Raw genomic sequence first — 20,225 nt, forward strand, 5'->3', positions numbered from 1 at the left:
AAATGTTTTCATATTTATGCTATAGATGTCAGTGTGTAAAATTTATACAGCACTTTGTAATCAAATTGGATGTGATTTGGTAATTTAAAATTTTATGAATATCTGTAAATGATTTTGCGTAAGAAGGTTTCCTAGATTTTTTTTGTAGTACTCAAACAAAATAAATTTGCGCAAAGGTAGACAACTTAAAATAAATTGTCAATTATCCAACAACCCACAGTATACTGATCTAAATTTGATTAATAGGAGGTATACTGTGCCATATAACCTAACTAACTTGTCAAGAATCTCTAATCATGTAACTCTAAGTTGCTATTAGTTAATAGTAGCTACTATGTTTGCCAAATCGAAGGGCCCCCAGCTCTTACTGATAGACCGCTCATCAACATCAACTGACAAATGATGCAAAATACGGTGTGTTCATTCTTCACTAGATTTATTCACCGATTTCCTTAGCAGGTTGCTCCTCTTAACAAAAACATTAGTGCGTTTTACTGGAATTTTGTAGAACCATATATGTAATAAGTAGTATTACATATATGTGTAGAACAGACTTTGGATTCTAGGTCATATCTGTTCCGAAGATGTACTAACAACAACACAGCAACACTGTACTGAACATTGAACTACATCAGATGTAGTTGAATCACAAAGAATATTTACAATTTTTTTTTAAGCAGTGTCCAGTGTAAGCAATGTAAGCACTGCAACTGATTGCTCGTGTGTAGAAAACTTAATATTAACACTATAGCTTTGTTCCTAGTAGAATCCAAAACAGTTACCAACAGTTAGACGCATGCGCATATGGATATAATGCTTACATAAGGTTCAAAATTCATTGTTTTGAATCAAATGCGATTGCGTCGGACTGTTGGAAACTAATTCTAATGCACTTGGAACAAAGCTTATATTTTCTATGGTATTTACTATTTACAGTGATCGGCCCTTAACAGCACGCAATATCTAAAATGTTTTTGGTATGATACTAGGTAAAGTCATATAAATACGTATTCTACAGAAATCAGTTAAAATTTGAAGTAAATGGGGAGGCAGTAGAAGTAGTCGCTGAAATTATCACACGAAAAAAAACAATTGTTTTTTTTTGGGCCACCTTAATGTAACTATATAGATGAAACTATAGATAGGAAAAATAGTATAGAGGACATATAACACATATACTAATTTAATTATTTATTTATTTAACCTTAAAATATCCAACAGATGAAACCCACCTAAAGGATAAGTTGTAGTACAAGAAAAAAATATATTAATGAAAAAAGCACTAAAAACTACATCCTAAAAATTATTATAAAAGTTACAAAAGAATAAAAAAGACCAATACACAAGAACAATACAAAATCTTACGATTAAAAATAATGTAATATATGTGGTAATATAAAAGTCAGTCAACCAACAGAACAGTCAATGAAAAAATATACATTAAAATTAAAAGAAATAAGAATAAAAACAATACACTTATTTAAAATATGCCTTTATGTCTCCTACATTACAACAATTAATATCAAAACCCTCCATATTGTTACAATTACTCAACATTTGATATAAAGGCGACTTTAATAATAAATTGATACGGGCAAAGGGTAGCACAGAGTATAGTTCCTAGAACTCGCTCTGGGAACTCTATACGACAACTGCTCGTTAATGGACTCGCACTTAATTCCATCCAACAGAAATGCGGCAGATTTAAAAAATCTACCTTCTAATAAGGATATATGTAACATAAATTGGGTTCCATATAACTGAATCATATTCGAGTTTATATCTCACAAAAGTTGTATACAATGATCGCAGAGTGGACTGGTTCCTGAAGTTTATACGCATCAGCTAAGGAACCGTGGATGTGCTGCAAGAAACTCAACTGTGCGTCAAAAATAATCTCTAGGTCTTTAATACAATCCAGACCTCTTGAGCACACTGCCTTGCAATACATAATCGAACGTGATAGGCACTTTTTTTACCTATGAAAAGACATTTACACCAATCATTAAGTAAAGCAACATTACTCTGAAGATTCTCACAGTCCAAAACAGAGTTGATCTGACAAAATATTTTTACATCGTCAGCCTATAATAAATATTGAATGTTTAGATCTTCCGCAATATCGTTGATAAAGATATCAAACAGAAGAGGTCCAAGTATGAACCCTCGAGGTCATATTTTTTGCTTATTGCTAATAGTACACCACCACCCCTCTTTTTATTAACAGTAATAAAATCATGATCTCTATGATACACCTCATAAGCATTGATGTCAAAAATTTCAGAATTCTGCACACCTTCGTGCAATCAAGTCTCACTAATACTGATTACATCATAACTGGTACTGCTGGAAGAAATAAACAGTTTTTTAGTTTTTGTGCAAATCCAAGACAATTCTGATAATAACAACATAGCAAAGTGTTCGATTTAGAAGTAGACAATAATTGCTATTGGATACCCTATACATTATTTTTAAATAATGGGTGTAAAATTACAATTAAAAGTCGTGGATTACAGACGGGTTAGTTATTACAATACAAAAACGCGATGGAATGTACCATGAACTGTTAAATAGCCCAGATAATTTGGAGTTAAAAAATAACTATAAATATTACCGTAACAAGTTGGCCAAAATTATATCAAAAACTAAAAATGATTATTATCAAAAGCAAATTGCTTTTGATAATAATCAGCAAGTAGTACATATTCCAAATCAATAGGGAAAATAGAAACAAATAAATAATATTCTGGAGAAAAATAAATTAATAAATGAAATAAAAACAAAAAATGGAAATGTAACTGCAAATGATAAAGATATTGCAAATGAGTTTAATAACTTTTTTGCACACATTGGAATTAATCTAGCCTCAAGAATCACACAACCTAAAACACTTTATGATGAACAAACAAATATTAAATCTATTTGTTTAACAGAAGGTACAGAAAATGAAATAAAGCAATATCTCAATTAATAAAAAAATAATAAAAGACCCCCGTATAGATCAGATTACAATTGAAACGCTAAAAAATAATTTTCATACAATTAATTGCACCTCGCCTTGAGCACTTAGTGAATCTTATATTTAAAACAGGCAAGTGTCCTTCGCATTTTAAAATAACAATAATACCTATATACAAAAGTACTGATAAAATTGAGGTACAAAATAATCGGCCCATCTCACTCATATCAGGTGTAACAAATATTTTTGAAAAAGCTCTTAAAACAAGAATCCTTAGTTTTATAGATAAGTATAACTTAATTCTATTTCAGAGCTAATAGGTAAAATATATCAAAATATTAATAATAATATTCTATCATTAGGTATGTACGTATATTTGCAGACCTTGCCAAGGCTTTTGATACTGTTATCCATTCTTTGCTGATGCACAGCTTTGGCAATAGGGATTTCGGATTATAAGTATATGAGTTAATATAAGATTATTTAAGCGAAAGAACACAACTTGTAAAAATAAATGACACATTAATGACACGAGAACTGTGCTGTGTGGTTTACCGCAGGGCACAGTTTTAGCAGCTGTATTATTCATATTATATCTAAATAATTTACTTACCATTGATCTAACTTGTGGGATTATATCATTTGCGGATGATACTTGCTTTTATTTCCAAGCTGATATTGGAGAAAACTGGATGCACTTAAAAATGAGAGCTAATAAGGAATTCAAAAAAATTGAAGACTGATTTGATCAAATTAAGTCCACAAAAATTTAAATGAAAGAGGAATCTTGTAGCTAACAAGTTATCATGATTTTAAAAGCGAAAAAAAAAATGTTTACAGGAATAGTGAGTAAATAAAGTTACGTAACAGTAGAATTTTCTACAAAATTGATTAAAGTTCTGCCAATTTTTTAATTTCTAAAACTTTTAGAGATTACTCTTGAAATAGAATTTAAAATGGACAGTGATTTAAAAAAAATCTTAAAATTTTAATTAAAAAAATACAACGCTCCAAATATTCAATAATTTGAAAAAAAGGTAAATTTGATTTTTTCACGTCATGTTGAACTTTAGTTCAAAATATGATATTGCAATTTTACAGGATCATTTTTTGAAACTTGAAAACTGTACTTTAAGATGGTCCATTTTGTTTTATTTAAAACGTTGAATTTATAATATAATAAATATAAATATATAAATTTAAAAAACAAAAAAAAATTTTTTTGTTAAAGTTGGCCATATTGGATCAGCCATTTTTAATTTTTATTTTTTAACATTATATTCTTAATCTGTGATCTCGAAAACCCCAATAGTATCAATTTGATTAAAATTGGTTTGAAATTTTATGATTTATTTAAAATAACGTTTGAAAAACCAATTTTTATTATTTAAACAATTAAATAATAATTAGCGTACAAATATAAGTTTACAACTTTTTTCTATAAGCCATTTCAAGGCGATTGCAAAAGGTTGTATGAAAATCCAAGACTCTGCTAATTATTCCGATATAATGCATATTTTTAAGCTACCTTTACTCCACTAAAAAGTGTGATCCCAGTTATGTAACTGGAGAAATCATTTGCAAAATGTTAATCTCTACGGGCGGGTCTGGTTCAAGCAAATTTTGTACAGGGGAAAAAATGGAAACATTGTAACTGCTGCGTGTGGAGTATAGTTGAAACGGTTTTGCGGTCACTTCCTGTGACTGCCGACACAACGAATTTTCTTCTACTCTTTCTAGAATTTGTTCTTTGTCTTGTACCCTTCTTTGAACGTACCTTCCATTTTGTGATAAAGATGCAAACAATATATGAGAAGGCTATCTACGATTCGGATAAAGTTCTTCATACGTTCTCTTAGCAACACCTATCATGTCTCTCATTTCATAATTCGTAAATTCATTGTGACGAGACATTTTCGAAACAAACTTTTGCAAAATACAAACTTGACAGTGACTTATCGAAATTGTCATGTTGTATGGATGCTTAGTTGTTTCCAAAAAATATGGGGTATATGTTAATAAGTATTTTTTGTAATATCTTCATAACCGAGAGCATAATTTCGACTTTTGGTAGGTATACATTTTTTGTGTAGAATAAAATTCTCTATCTATTTCTGACAGTTACATGTAAAAATTTAAACGTACAAAAAAGTTACAGAAGAATATTCACAGAGGGTTGTAGTAAAATGAACGCCTTGTATGATTTAACCTAATAGGAACATAATTAATCATGAAAAGAAACTAAGCAACAGCAAATTTTGCTCAAATCAGTTAACTGAGTTCTGAGTTAAGGAGAAAACAATAAAAAAGAGAAAAATACCCTGTAACTTTTTTGCGATATGTTCTGTTTAAGCAAGTTTGGTTAAATCGACACCATTTGGGTTCTAAATTATACCATTGGAGTATATAACATTCGTTAGGTGACACCCTGTATAAATAGGACTAGAGATTGTTAGTGTTCAGTTGATTAGTTATTCAGTTAATTAATCATCTAAGATTCGTACTCTGTATAGTGATTGAAAGATCGTTGGCTAATAAATCAAGTAGTATTTAGAACCTCGTTTTATTCTTCAAAGTTGTCGCTTTATACATATACATTTTTTCTATTTATCGTTACTATTTTATTGTTGTTTGTAAGTCAATATTTTATTATGGTACTAATTTCAATTTAAATTTATGTATTTTCCTGCCCTATAATTGGAATTTATCTGTCCGGCAAGTTGTACTCAAAATAAGTAAATATTTTTTTATACAGTGCCTCCATCGACGCAGAGAAAAAAATTTCAATGGCTAACACGAGCTCCACTAACATTGAATTACCACAACGCATATAGACCGGTTTTGAACTTGTTATTCTCATCAATATATATTGACTTTTAAGATGTGACATGCTTTATAGCTTAAATCTCCCCCATTTTTAAATTAAATAGTTAATTCAGAAGGCCTTGATATAAATAGATTTTTGCAATATGTTAAAAATTAAATAAGCTATAGGTTTGGCAATTTTTAAGTGAGAAAACTCTGACTTTGAACTTTCTCATCCAGAGAGGACCTCAGAAGTTTGTCAAACAGAATCTGCCTGTTACGATAGGGGGGACCCAGGCGCTGCCGAAGGATCGGCATGTTTCAACTTGTGGTACTTAAGGTCGAATTTACGTTTCGCCACGAAATCGCACAAATCGCACTTGTGAATTCCCGTTTCTGAGCCGTTTGTGTGTTTCAACTTGTGGGACTTTAGGTCGAACTTAGGTTTCTCTAAGAAATCGCACAAATCGCATTTGTGAACTCCCGTGAGGTGGATTTTAAGATTTTTCTTATACTTAGTTTGAAAGTCACATAAATCACACTTCTATATTTGTATCTGCGAGGGGTCAGCGTGTTGCAACATCGGTGATTGCGGACGATTAGCGTGTTTCAACTGGTGCCGCCAAAAAGACTCTTCATACTTGAACTCCAAATTACATTCATTGCACTTGTACATCCGCGCCTGTGAAAGTTCCGCGTGTTTCACCTTGTGCAGCTTGAGTTTGTACCTGGATTTCGCCTCAAAATCACACAGATCACACCAGTACATATCCCCTGTTGAGGTAGTGGCATGTTTCGACTGGTGATTCTTAACACTGACTTTATATTTAGACTTAAAATCACACAAATCGCAGGTGTACATCTGCACTTTTGATGAATCAGCATGTTTCAGCTGATGAAGCTTTATGCTATCTTTATATTTCGACTTAAAATCACACAGATCGCACATGTGGAGCTGTACCTCTGAGGGATTCATGTGTTTCATTTGGTGACGCTTGAAGTTCTTCTTACAATGCGTAATGTAATCGCACGAATCACACATGAATACATCATACTTGAGTATTGGCGCTCTTGCAAGGGTAGGGCCGTTAGCGTGATTCAACATGTGATGCTCTAAAGAACTGTTACATTTAGACACGAAATCGCACAAATTACACTTGTACAATTGCACGGCCGAGGGTTCCTTGTGTACTATTTGGTGACCTAAGAAACTCTTCTTGTGTTTGCTTTGAAAATTACATTTATCACACATGTACACTTCGGATAACTGCTCGGATACAAATTGACCTTTGCCTAATTTGAGAATGTCCTTGTCTTCTAATTCTTGGGGTGAAATGTCCGGAAATATGTAACTGAAAAATGTTTACTTTTTAGTAAATATTCATTTCATTTTCCATCATATGAGAAGAATTTTTTTAATCAATTTTTGAAAAGTTTGATTTTATCTGATGTTTATGCTTAAAACAACATCAGAAAGAAATTTTTTTATTTACTATACATTTTTTAAATGAACGTTTTTCACTTAATGAAATGTGGACAAACCAATAGACTGAATTTTTTTTTATTATTATTATCGCCTAAATGGTTTCTATGGCTAAATTCTGTAACACTACAACATATAAGAAATAAAGTGTTTTCTCCAAATTTAAGAATGTCGTTTTATACAAACATCTGCCATTGAGACCCTCATTTTTGATGTACACAATGTTAAAGTTAAAAAATATATCTCTCATTTGAGGTTTGAAGAATTTTCTTCTGAAAATATACAGGGTGTCCGGGAAAATGTGGAAAATCCCTCGGGTGCAGATAGAACATGAAAAAATAAGAGTTCCTATAAAATTTGTTGTAGATATGTGACCCAGAAAGACGCCGCTGGAAATCGATTTTTCTTGAATAACTTAAAAGTATGTACTTAATATAATTTAATAAAAATTTTATGTGATGGACACTAGTAAGGACCTCTTAAAATAGAGTCCTTGAAACATATTTAGCTTTTTAGTTTACCAGAGGCAGGCTAAGTTTTACAACTTAATGCCTAAATTTTTAACACCCTGTATGATAAAGGCTTAATAAAAAAATTATAAAATAATAAGTTGTTTATTGTCGATAAAATGAACCATTTATGAGAAAAAGAATAATAAATAAATTCGTGTTTTATTTTTAATAAAAAGTGCCATGATTTCAATTTTTTTTTCTCGACAACAAAGTGCGATACGAAAGTCATTCAAATAACAGGAAAGTTTCATTTTAAGATGTTTAATCCGAAAAAATACAAAATTATAAAAAACGCAGTGGTGTCCCAGGAGGCACCTTAACGAAATTATTGAAAAACTTCATAAGAGGGTTCAACATGGGCTCCGTGAAATCTGATACACTTGCGGACACGACGAATTGAGGACTGCTGTACCCGCCACAATAACCCAGCATTGTTCCTTATCACATTACAATGAAACGTGATTCTCTGTAGAAGTTCCTCCCTAGTGTCGACTGGAGTGGAATACACCAATTGTTCGAGGTGTCCCCACAGGTAAAAATCCAGAGGCGTTAGGTCGGGAGATCGAGGAGGCCAGGCAATAGGTCCTCCTCTACCTATCCAACGGTTTGAATAGACGTTATTCAGTTGCTCCCGCACAGCAACGCTGAGGTGGTGCCCCATCACGTATGAAGTACATGTTTCGGTGGGTTTCAATTGATAAGTGTTCTATTAAATCTCGAAAAGCGTTCTGAAGGACAAATAAAGTTGTCCATTCAATCGTTTCGGCAATACGAATGGTCCAATAAAAAAATTGACAATGATTCCTGCCCAGATGTTAATTAATTTCGAGTGCGCCTTGATGGAGTGCCTTCTACAGCAATTAAAATATTTTCCTCTAATTGCGTACGGTTCTTCTCAGACCAGCATCAGTACTATTTTTTCCAAATTTTCCTACAAATATGAAGAAAGTCAATAATATGTATTACCTTCTTAATTGGAATCGCCCACCATTCTCCCTTAGACGTTGGTCAACTTGTTGAAATGTCTTCTGGTTTGGCAGAGCACGATTAGGAAAGCTGTCGTGATAAAACCTTCTTGGCTTGTAAAGCATTGCAAAACAAAAGACCATACATGAGATTCATATCTGCAGACTCAATAAACCTGTATTCCATATGTCGAAATAATTCACAAATAAATTCTCCACGAAATCCAAAAATCGGTAAATTAATAACGAAGTAAAGGATCAATGTGTCAGCGACGTCACTTTGTTGTCGAAAAAAAATAATAGAAATCATGGTCCTTTTTTTATTAAAAATAAAACATGAATTTGTTTATTATTCTTTTTCTCATAAACAGTCCATTTTATCGACAATAAACAAGAGCACCTTTTTTTAGTCCAAGGTTGAAGCTACCCAGATTTATTATTTTAAAGTCTTTATCATACAGGGTGTTAAAAATTTAGGCATTAAGTTGTAAAGCTTAGCCCGCCCCTGGTGAACTAAAAAATTTAAATATGTTCCAAGGACATTATTTTAAGAGTGTCCATCACATACAATTTTTATTAAATTATATTAAGTACTTTAAAAGTTATTCAAGGAAAACCGATTTCCAGCGGCGTCCCACAGGGACACATATGTCCGTAAAATTTGATTCTTATTAAATCAAAATAAGATGACCAGTTCTTACTTGTCATCTTATTTTTTCATGTTTTATCTGCACCCAAGAAATTTCCTCCATTTTCCTGGACACCCTGTATACTAACTATAATTGTCATTGTTATATACAGGGTGTCCCGTTCATGTTTCAAAAAAACTTGTGTGCAAGTTCCTCATGGAAAAATAAAAGGGGTAGTTCCTGTAAAGTTTTTTCGTTAGACGCCCTGTTTTCGAGATACAGTGTGTTGAACTTCGAGCATATACTCCCAGAGGTAGCCTTCAGTGCTGAGGAAACGCGACTGGTGTGGGAGAGAGAAGGGAGAATAAAAGGACATGCTATCTCTCTCGCTCCGCGAGCTGATTGGTCGGTGCGTGCTCCCCTCCATTCCATTGTGCCAATGTACTGTGCATAATTCACTAAGAGCACTATATTTTTCTTATTATTTAAGGCATTAGAAACGAAAAAAAATTGTTTGGAAGGTTAGTGTTTTTCAAATTTCACATTTTCTATAATTTGTATCAAACAAAAAAAGGAAAATTTTGTGTAGATTATGTGGATTATTTATTTATTTATTGATGAACAATCTACAGATCGCAATAATCCAATTACAGACTGTTATTTATTATAAAATATTTAGCCTAAGATGTACTAATCTAAAAATAATTATGTAGATAATAATCATGAAATAGAAAAATATCAACAAATCACACTGCGTTAACTTTCGGTAAAAAAAAAACTCCTGAAAAACAGTGTATCGTAGCTGATATATAATATCAATATATAACTACGAATCAGTGATATTACAGTGGTATTACATATTTTTTCTTAAGTCTAGTATCCCAGAAACCTTTTCTGATATGAATCCTTCTCTTTTACATGAGATAATAATCCTCCAACACCTTTTATCTTCTTATTAGCTCTATATAATTTCAGTGTCTGTAGTCTACGTGATTTACGTAATTGAATTATTTCCATTTTTGACTTTTCGAGCAATTTTCTAACTAAAAATTCGTCTTTATAATCTATTGCATCTAAATCTATACTAGCTATTGACTTTTGCCACAATTTTTCCCCAACAGTTTTGGATGGAACACTTTCTAGGCTTTCCTCTCTGTGAACAAAAAGTATATTATTCGATTAAAAATAAAAAGTTATTTAAAAAGTATATTGTTTTTAAAAATTACAGTTTGTTGTCTTTTAATGATGGAAGTAATGATTGGCTTTTCAAAGATGGTTTTTCAAATTCATCAATAGTAACATTTTCTTCATTTGATTCCAAGCTCTTTAACGATTGATTTGATATTATAACGCATGATTTCTCAAGATTAACATTGTCAGAAGGATTTGGAATATTTTCAGGATCAGCATCTATGTCCATTGCTTCACATTTATATTGAAACAAACCACTTTTCTCTCTATAAATATTAAAAAATAATGAGTTTATTAAATAAATTAACAGAATATTAATTAATAACTCTACTATTATAGTATCTTACAATTCTTGACTTTGTTCATTCCATCCATAGTTTTCGAAAATAGTAGGAACAGCATTATTTTTTAGTCTAATCCTCTGACCAGTTAAACCAGTAGAAAAGAATTCTTTTTTAAAATGTAATGCACATACTTGAAAATGAGGAAGTAATTTTACATCTGTTTTAAAATAACTTTTGATGTTATCATGCCACTCGTTCATTCTTTTGGTATCTTTAGGTACTCTTAATAAATAACGAAAAGAACTGAAAAAGTTATCCCAATCTATTTTTAAATTTTCTTTTACAATATAATTAATAATCTCTTTTTTAATACTTTAATTCATTTATACTTACTGAAAGAAATTTAAATGAAGACAGTCAGGATCATCGCGTTGACGTTTACAATTTAAAATACAACATTTGGCTGGCATTTTGCTATTGCATAATAAACAATAATAAAATCGAAAAAATTTCTCGCGAAGATAAAAACTAATAATGTATATGCACATGTATCACTAGTCAAACTACATTAGATTAGGTGCAGGACGGGACGGTCATTGGCATAAAGGGGAGCACGCACCGACCAATCAGCTCGCGGAGCGAGAGAGATAGCATGTCCTTTTATTCTCCTTTCTCTCTTGCACACCAGTCGCGCTTTCTCAGCACTGAAGGCTGCCTCTAGGAGTATATGCTCGAAGGTGCTGAAGTTGTTACTCTCCAGATGGTTTTCCTTAATTATCTTTAAATCAGCTAAACATAAAAATGTCAAAATTTGTACACGAGTAAACATAAACTGTACGTTAAGAATAATGTGCAAACGGTTTCTTTCTGAAAAGTAGTGTCGCCGATACAGGTACTTGAAGAGGTACAAGCGAAAAAAAAATATGTCAAAAGTCAAAATTTATTACATTTCTAAACAGTTCTGTAAACTCTAAAGGATACTACAAAAAAAAAGGTATACTTGTCGAAATTCGGTAGCATGTACCATTTTCGAGAAAAATGAAATTGCATTTTTTTTGCTCACAAAAGCGGCACAAGTACATTAACAAAATATTAAATTCAAAGAGGAACTTATCATTGAATGAGCTGAAGACATTTAGCTATCAACAGTATTTGCATTTAAGACTATAATTTTAATTTTTTACGTATCATATGAAACAGTTAAATTGTAAAATATTTTATTAACTAAAAAAAAAATAAAATAAAATTTATTTTAAGTTTCAGTTTCTTGTAAACAAACATTTAAAAAAGTAAATCAAAATAAACAGATTATGGTAATTAATTATCTATTAATAACTAATTTTAGATTTTGTAAACTACTACACTATCATTACTAAAATAAACAATAGTTGAATAGACTGAATTGTTGATGGACATGAGTGCTCAAAAAAAAGTGATAAAAACAGAAAAATAGGAAACACACTTGGAGACATACATAAAACAGCTGCACAATTAAATAAATATGCAAACTCGAAATATTACAGTAGATACTGAAATTGTCCCCCATTCCCTTCTATGCAACTTCATTTTTCTCTAAAATGATACATGCTACCGAATTTCGACAAGTATGCCTGCTTTAGAGTTTACAGAACCGTTTAGAAATGTAATAAATTTTGACTTTTAACATTTTTTTTTCGAATGTACCCCTCCAATTACCTGTATTGCCGACACTGCTTTTCAGAAAGAAACTGTTTACACATTATTCTTAATGCACAGTTGATGTTTATTCGTTTACAAATTTTGACATTTTTATCTTTAGCCGATTTAAAGATAATTAAGAAAAACCATTTCGAAAGTAACAACTTTAACACACTGTATCTCGAAAACAGGGCGTCAAAAAAAACTTTGCATGAATTACCCCTATTATTTTTCCATGAGGAACTGGCACACAAATTTTTTTGAAACATGAACGGGACACCCTGTATATTCCACCTGATGTTTGTGTTGGCGATTATGAGCTATTCTTTGATTAATTTGAACAGTTTCTATCAGCTCTTGATGGAAGTATTGTTATTGTTGGAGACTTTAATTGTCGTGATTTTATACTTGGAAATAACTGTAACAAGCACACTTTCACAATAACTTATTTTATGAATTTGTGTGATCTTAAGCAGATAAATACTGTTTTGAATATGCGTGGTCGAATTCTTGACCTTGCATTTACACTTCTGTCATGTATTATCAATAGGATTAATGCACCGTTGGTTGGGGAAGATGCACAGTACCATCCTGCAATAGTTCTTAACTTTTTTAGTCTGGGTGTGTGCGAAAAGCAGTTTGGTGTCAATACCTGTCGGGGTAAGGCAAATTATAACTTTAGAAAAGCTGATTTTGCGGGATTGTATGGTGCATTGATGGATATTGACTGGTCATTTTTAAAGAATATAATAGATGTTAATGTTGCACTTGATTTATTTTATGGCAAAATTTATGCTATCTTCAATAGTTTTGTTCCGAAATTTAAAGTATTTAAACGAAAATATCAACCTTGGTAGACGGCTGACATGATTAAGAGTATTAAGAGGAAGGCACGGTGCTTTAAGCAGTTTAAGAATTCTGGTCGCCATGAGTTTTTGCGTGAATATAAAGAGCTGTGAGCATATATTAAGCATTGTTCTGGATTGGCTTATAATGATTATATCATCCCGAGCAATGTTGCTCATTTATTCACTCAAAAAACCGATCCACAAGAATTCCTGGAAGTATGAACTATAACGGTCAAACAATAAATGATCAACAAATTATTGTTAATGCATTTGCAGAATTTTTTCACAGCATTTTTGCTGAACCCAAGATTAATAATCATACCAACGTTCCTCCGACTTTGGCATTGTAGTATTTCATTTAAAAACATCAGTGAGGCAGAGATGATTGAGGCATCGAAAAAAAAAATAAGTTTTTATTGTTATAGTTATATTGTTATAATTATCTTTTTCATGTCATATCGTGTCCAAGGTCGATGATGCAATGAAGGATTACGGTTTTATACTTCGCAACCGTAAATCGTTTACTAATATCGCGTCGCTCATTATTTTATATTTTTCGTATATTAGAAATAAACTAGAATACTGCTCTACTGTTTGGAATCCATTCTATTTATGCCATAGAGTTACTTGAAAAACCGCAAAGAAAATTTCTGAAAAATTTATGTTTTAAGATAGATAATGCTTATTAACAATTTTTAACAATTAACAATATAACAATAACAATTTATCTGTTGCATATTATTCTGATAATATTAATGTTGCAATTTCCCATTACATAAAAAAATAAAATATCTGTAATCTCATAATCAGACGTCCTAATAAAATTTCCCGCTAAAATTTAAACACCTATAATAATTTTGTGCTAAAATTTAAAAACTGTTTTCTTTTAATTTTTTTTTGTTCAATTATACAGGGTTCATAGTTCAAAAGTAATAAAGAATTCCCTGACTTTTCCAGGTTTTCCCTGACTTATAAAAAAAAATCCAGGTCACTTGTAGTTCATTTTTACATACTAATTGGTGTTTATGCATTAAATTTTTTTTCGACTGGACTCCAAAATCTTTTTTATACCCTAACAACCTATTATAAAGGTTTCAAAACCACAAATAGTTTTCTCTTTCAAGAACCCAGGGTCGGCTTTCACAAAATTTCCAGTTGCAAACATCAAATTCCCTGACTTTCATGAATATTTTTAAAATTCCCTGACTATTCCCTGTTTTTTATGAAGAATAACAAATTCCCTGACTTTTCCCGGTATTCCCGGTTTTCCCGGCCACTACGAACCCTGTTATACCAACATCTACGTAAAGCCGTGCGAGAGTGTGGATAATGTAAATCATTGGGATGATAAAATGTCTTCTGTTCAACACAATCCCCCCCCCCCCCTTTATGTGAAAAAAACCTCTAAAAGATGTAATGTTCTCCCATCTGGCAACGCTGGTTCTGACTGGATTTGTGAGTTCGCGCGCAGATTGTGTTTGTCTAGGCTAAGCGTAACACAGTGATATCGTGACACCGTGCGATTTGAAAAAGGGAGAGCGCGGTACCGAAGTACATACAAATATAAATAATAAAATAATAATTTACAATGAGTTACCGAGGAAATAAATGTATTTTTTACAATTGCAGTAAATCACGTTGAAAATTTGCTAAAAAATCGCTATACATATTTTCAAAATACATTATGCAATCGTTATTGTGCATAAAATTAGCACAATTATTGTATAATATTTTATTTAATAGGAGTATTTTTAAATTTTGCAGTGAATTGTATATCACTTACTCAATTGTATTGAATACTTTCTTTTAATATTATATAGAAACTTATGCAGTTTTGAAAGCAGTACATATTTACATATGATTTTTAATTTATATGCACAAATAATTTGCTTTAAATGCAGAATTGTGTATTTTTCAGTAAAATTGTGCATAAATTCAGTAAATCTTATCGCATAAGTTTTGTAGAAATACTGAACAGAAATTGTGTGTAAAAATACCACAAATTGAATGCATAAAAATAGTACAAAATTGGTTCTGGTACTGTTTCAAACATAATTTATATATAAAAACACAACAATTATTCAATAAATATGCATACAGTTTTTTCAGTGTGGGTTAGAAACTTTAATAAGTTTTTGTTTTGCATTTATTTTGATTGACATTCATCGCGTAGACATCAGTACTTGCAGTAAAAATCACTTTTATTTAGTAATTACACTGCATATTTTACCTGTCAGGATTGGTAGATTTAATTTAAACAATACAATATGCGTAATATATGGGAATAAATCGACATTTCCAGAATTTTTTTCCTAAATAACTCGTTCTAATTTGAAATTTTTATATTAGGCCAGGAAATATAGAGTTGGACGTGACTTTTTGTTTCGGCAAGCTGAATTTATCACTATCGATGCTAAATATTATGTACAATAATATATTAGTTTCCACAGTCATAAAAATGGGGGGGAAGATTGTTTACAGGGTCGTTAATTGTATAATTTTTACGTAAATTCACGTTTTTCGCTTATAACTTTTTTCCGTTCATTTCCACGAGAAAATTAAAGTACTTTTTTTTCGTCTTCAAAAGGTCTACAAAACTAGCCCTCGAGCGTAAAAAAATATTGATTAGATCAAAAGTTATAAACATAAGAAGTTTATGTATCACTTTTGAATTAAACATTTGTGTTATTATTACCAGAACGTTTTGGCATCGCATCCTCCCATTCCTAATCACTGTATAATAACTAAATTGAATAGTTTACAAGTTATGGCCTTAGGCCTTATAAACAAATTAACTAATAACTAATTGTGCAGTTTTATGCGTTATTAAAAAATATTATGTGATCTTATTCAGACACCTATACAAGTTGTTTTAATAAAATGTCTGACCAGAAAGTATCAAAATGGCAGGGAAAACTGAAAGTAATTAAGAATTATTCCTGTAACTAATTATTTTGTAACAGAATATGCAGAACAACATCCCAGATAACACTTGTCAAAATAGCTCTGGGACACCCTGTATATTCATTATATTTTTATCAAAATCTATATATTACACTAAATGTTTACACTATATATAAAACTAAATTACAAGAAATAATTGTTTTTAATGCGACATGTTACTTTGTAGTCTACTTTACTACACTGAAGATGTCTTCAAAATGATAAGCCTTTTTTTGGCGACTGAATATTAGTGAATATCTGATTTGTAGTTCCTATTTCTATCTCTTTTAATCTTAGTTGTCATATGGTACCTGAAATCTCTTCACTCACTCGCACCACACATACTACAACATACGACTTCGCTCGCAAAAAAGCTTATATTTAGAGATATGTGGTGAGGAATGATAAATTACGTGTCTGACTCCTGAAATGCGACCAGTATAGGTAAGTTTTACATTACCGGTGTTTCTCGTATCAAATAAAATAACGGAGGTGATGAGCGGTTTTTGCGTTAGCACCCTGTAAATAAGTAACAACATTTTTGAGTTAGGTAGCACGGGAATACGTGTCAGTAAGATGAAAAATGTAGGCGCGAAGTGCGGAATAAACCAAATCATTCTTACTGTACAGTGTACAGGTCCTAAATTATGAATGGGTCAAATTAATAGAATTCATTCGCCTGCCATCTAGAAATTATGAGGCAGCTTAAACTTTAGCTTATTATAGACAGATGGCGGGCTTGCGCTCGGTCGTACAAGTTTACATAAGGAGTAAATAATAACTAGGTATATATGAACTTTGGATTTGAGGAGAAAATTAAACTCAGTCACTTTCCTTCCTGTTAAATGGTCAAACTGATTGTCCTGAGCTTTTGAGTAAAATTAATTTTCATGTTCCTATGCATAATTCTAGAAATACCGATACTTTTTACTGCTTACGAAGAAGAACTAATCTTTTATTTAAGTCTCCTGTATACAATATGTGCAACTTATTTAATACGGTGTCCCATCTCTGTGATATAAATCATACCAGCTTAAAATCTATTTTATTAATCATTTCAGGTACTGTAGATGAAGATTTCTGTTAGTTATATAAATTATTCTCTCAGTTTTTTTTTTCTATTTATTAGTCATTATTACTTTACCTATTGTTCTATATGTAATTGTCCTATTACTGGTCTTGATTGTTGGGCAATAAAGCATTATTATACCGGATTTTTGGAGTTACGATTACAAATCCTATGTCAAAAATACAAAATCCACCATTCAATCTGAATCATGATTGATCAGTTTATTGTTTTATTGAGGACTGAAAAGTTTCAATCAATTTGACAAGTCAATAATATATTTTATCAACATGTATATAATTCTATTCTCTTCTATAACAAATTTTAAGAGATACGTATTAAAAAAATTAATTACTATGAGTCATGTTTTAAAATCACAGTGGGAAGTTGAAGATATTACGGAGAATGCATGGCAACGGAATAGGTACATATTGTTTTATTTTACTCTGTTGGTCCTGCTATATGTTGCCTGCTATATTTGCAAAAACGAATTTGAAAAATAACTTCCCTCCAGGCATGGAAAAAGAAGCATTAGAGTCTGTGAGGAGACTATTGCCCCAAAAATTATACGTGCTTTCAAAGGTGGAGAAAAAACCATATTTTCTAAAAGCTCAGGGCCAATTACATATGTAGCAATGGGTACTTACTACTTTTACTACATACTGCAGTGAATAGGTTAAGCGTGATATAAAGTTTATCTAGTTTCAACAATTTATTTAATATTGATTTATTATTCTGAAATACGCTAAAGCAGATAGTCTGTCGAACCAAGAACTAGCCCCCCTCTATTTGAACAATTTTGAGTTACATACCTCTCTTTATCATTTTCTTCTGCTTTTATATCTATAGACTCAGTTTTAATCAACATCTCTTTATCTTCAGATTTCAGTGCAGCAGATCCTATTTCGATAAACTCATTTTCCTGTTCATTTAATTCAGATTTTATTCTGATCTCTTCAACTTTAACGGGAGAAACTAAGGATGAAGTCCATGCCTTACTGGCAGTGACTTTCGTACCATGAACACTCTTAACGTTTTCTTTTATTTTTAAGCATTTCTGTATGAAACCACTGTGGGTACTGAAGGAAACAAAGCACCGTTTACAAATAATGGGATCTTTGACGACACTGAAATTCTAAAAAGTACATTTTTAAAATTTAACTGTCCAACCTTAATTTTTTTATATAGTTATTGAAATGCTAAAAAATGCAGCATGCTTTTGTATATTGCTGTATGTCGCTATATACTTACTATTTCTGGAATATATTTCTCGATCATATCAACCTCTAATTTATGTACCGACATAAATTCACTGCTTGTTAACTGCATACATAACCGACAAACTTTATGATCATTGTTAAATGTATTCATGAGCTGCTTGTTTTCTGTTTCCTTTACATAAATCTCTCTTAAGTCAACAGAACATCCTGTTTCATAATCGACATGAGGAATTATGGTGTTGTCAGTATAGAGGCACATCGACTTAAATTCGTATGCTTCTCTTACCTGTAGTGAACAATCGTTACATATTATGTGTTTATTCGAGTTGTCAAAATCCTAAAAATTGGATTAATATAATCAGTAAGACTTACTGGCTAAGCCTGTTAATGAACGTACCAGATTTAATAAAATAATGTCAAAAATATTTCTGGTAGCTTCTTCTATCTCTTCAAATTGATCATCGCTTATGACATTGAGGCATAGCCTACAATGTTGCTCCTCAATATTCTCCATGTAAACAATTTATTTTGTTAATAAATTGCCTTAAAAGGATTTTCTAATATCTTCCTTTTTGCTAGGGAATAAAGAATTTCATCTCATTTATATTTTCTAACTAATAAACTTCCTTTCGTTCGTACGTAAGTAAACATAACCTTAAATATCATTGTCATATAACATAACAACCCATAGACACAGTTTAAAAATATATAAAATCTAGACTGTGCCATAGATGTGGGATCAGAGGGACAGAATATCTAGGAAACTGAAAGAAGTTTTGCGAAAACTACGATCTAATTAGGTGGTTGAAAATGTAAACGTTGATCGAAATGTTTTGTCAAGATCTCCATGAAACTGATGATGTCTAACGCTTTAATAAAATGTGTAGTACAAGTACATACCCCATAGACCACCTAAATTGGATGTATCTAATTCCAATGCACGGGTATAGTTTCTGATTTCCGTTGAAGAACCAAGATTTGACTCTATGTACTAGGCTCGGTCGCTACGGAGCAACTTGGCATTGAAATATTTGAAAAACTTGTTACCACATTTATTTAGCCATACCCATTACAGGTCTGGTCGAAAGTCAAACTATACGTGCAGGTGGTCGAAATGTATACGCCCGTTGAAAAATGCGCATGCGGGCAGACGGTGTTCATATCCTTTACCAAACTCATAAAATCCTACCTTCACCACCAAAAATTCCGCATCCAAATCCAAGATTCCCTTTCCACCACCCGTCCCATGGAGGCCGGTGTCCCTCAGGGCACCGTCCTGTCCCCACACCTATAAACCGCGCGCCATTATTCTATGGCTAGAAATTGGCCTCAATGATTTGGGATCGAGGGGGATTATCCCTCTTTATCCTGCCTCATCTCGTGTAGGCCAGGACAGCCTTCGTAGGTGGGCCCCATCCGTCGTCTACCCCGACCGCAAATGCGGCCGGTGTAGGCGCTTTGTGGGACCTCCTTTTGTCCTGGCTGGGCCCCGCCGGCTAGGGCCCTTTCTTCTGGCGCTCTTCTTGCTTCGCCGGCTCGTCTGTGTAAACCCCGGGGGTAGTGTCATGTTTATGTGTGGTATGGTTGGGTAGGGTAGTGCGGCTATGCAGCCTGGGATGCGCTTTGCTAAGGTGGCCCTTAGG

General features: G+C 32.1%; 1 protein-coding gene across 2 annotated transcripts; it reads right to left on the reverse strand.

Annotated features, from left to right (window-relative positions):
- Positions 1–5,506: 5,506 nt before the first annotated feature.
- Positions 5,507–19,225, reverse strand: LOC108914539 (zinc finger protein 507-like). Of its 2 annotated transcripts, none has more exons than XM_018720366.2 (4): positions 18,980–19,225; positions 18,614–18,868; positions 18,175–18,497; positions 5,507–7,116 (listed from the first exon to the last, which is right to left on the reverse strand). In XM_018720366.2, exons 1-4 carry the CDS (start codon positions 19,094–19,096, stop codon positions 6,309–6,311), a joined length of 1,503 nt encoding a protein of 500 aa, XP_018575882.1. In that variant the 5' UTR covers positions 19,097–19,225; the 3' UTR covers positions 5,507–6,308. The 2 variants fall into 2 exon arrangements, with proteins under 2 accessions (XP_018575882.1, XP_018575881.1); XM_018720365.2 differs by having other exon boundaries at positions 18,614–18,919.
- Positions 19,226–20,225: the final 1,000 nt, after the last annotated feature.

Source organism: Anoplophora glabripennis, unplaced genomic scaffold, assembly GCF_000390285.2.
Source record: "Anoplophora glabripennis isolate ALB-LARVAE unplaced genomic scaffold, Agla_2.0 scaffold905, whole genome shotgun sequence".
NCBI classification, from domain to species: Eukaryota; Metazoa; Arthropoda; class Insecta; order Coleoptera; family Cerambycidae; genus Anoplophora; species Anoplophora glabripennis.

Bases quoted from the DNA above. Each gene is read 5' to 3' on its own strand.
- LOC108914539 (XM_018720365.2), bottom strand. From the start codon at position 19,096: ATGGAGAATATTGAGGAGCAACATTGTAGGCTATGCCTCAATGTCATA. The intron at 18,920-18,979 runs GTACGTTCATTA...TCCAATTTTTAG, and splicing joins ACATTATTTTATTAAATCTG to GATTTTGACAACTCGAATAA. The intron at 18,498-18,613 runs GTAAGTATATAG...TGTACTTTTTAG, and splicing joins AGAAATATATTCCAGAAATA to AATTTCAGTGTCGTCAAAGA.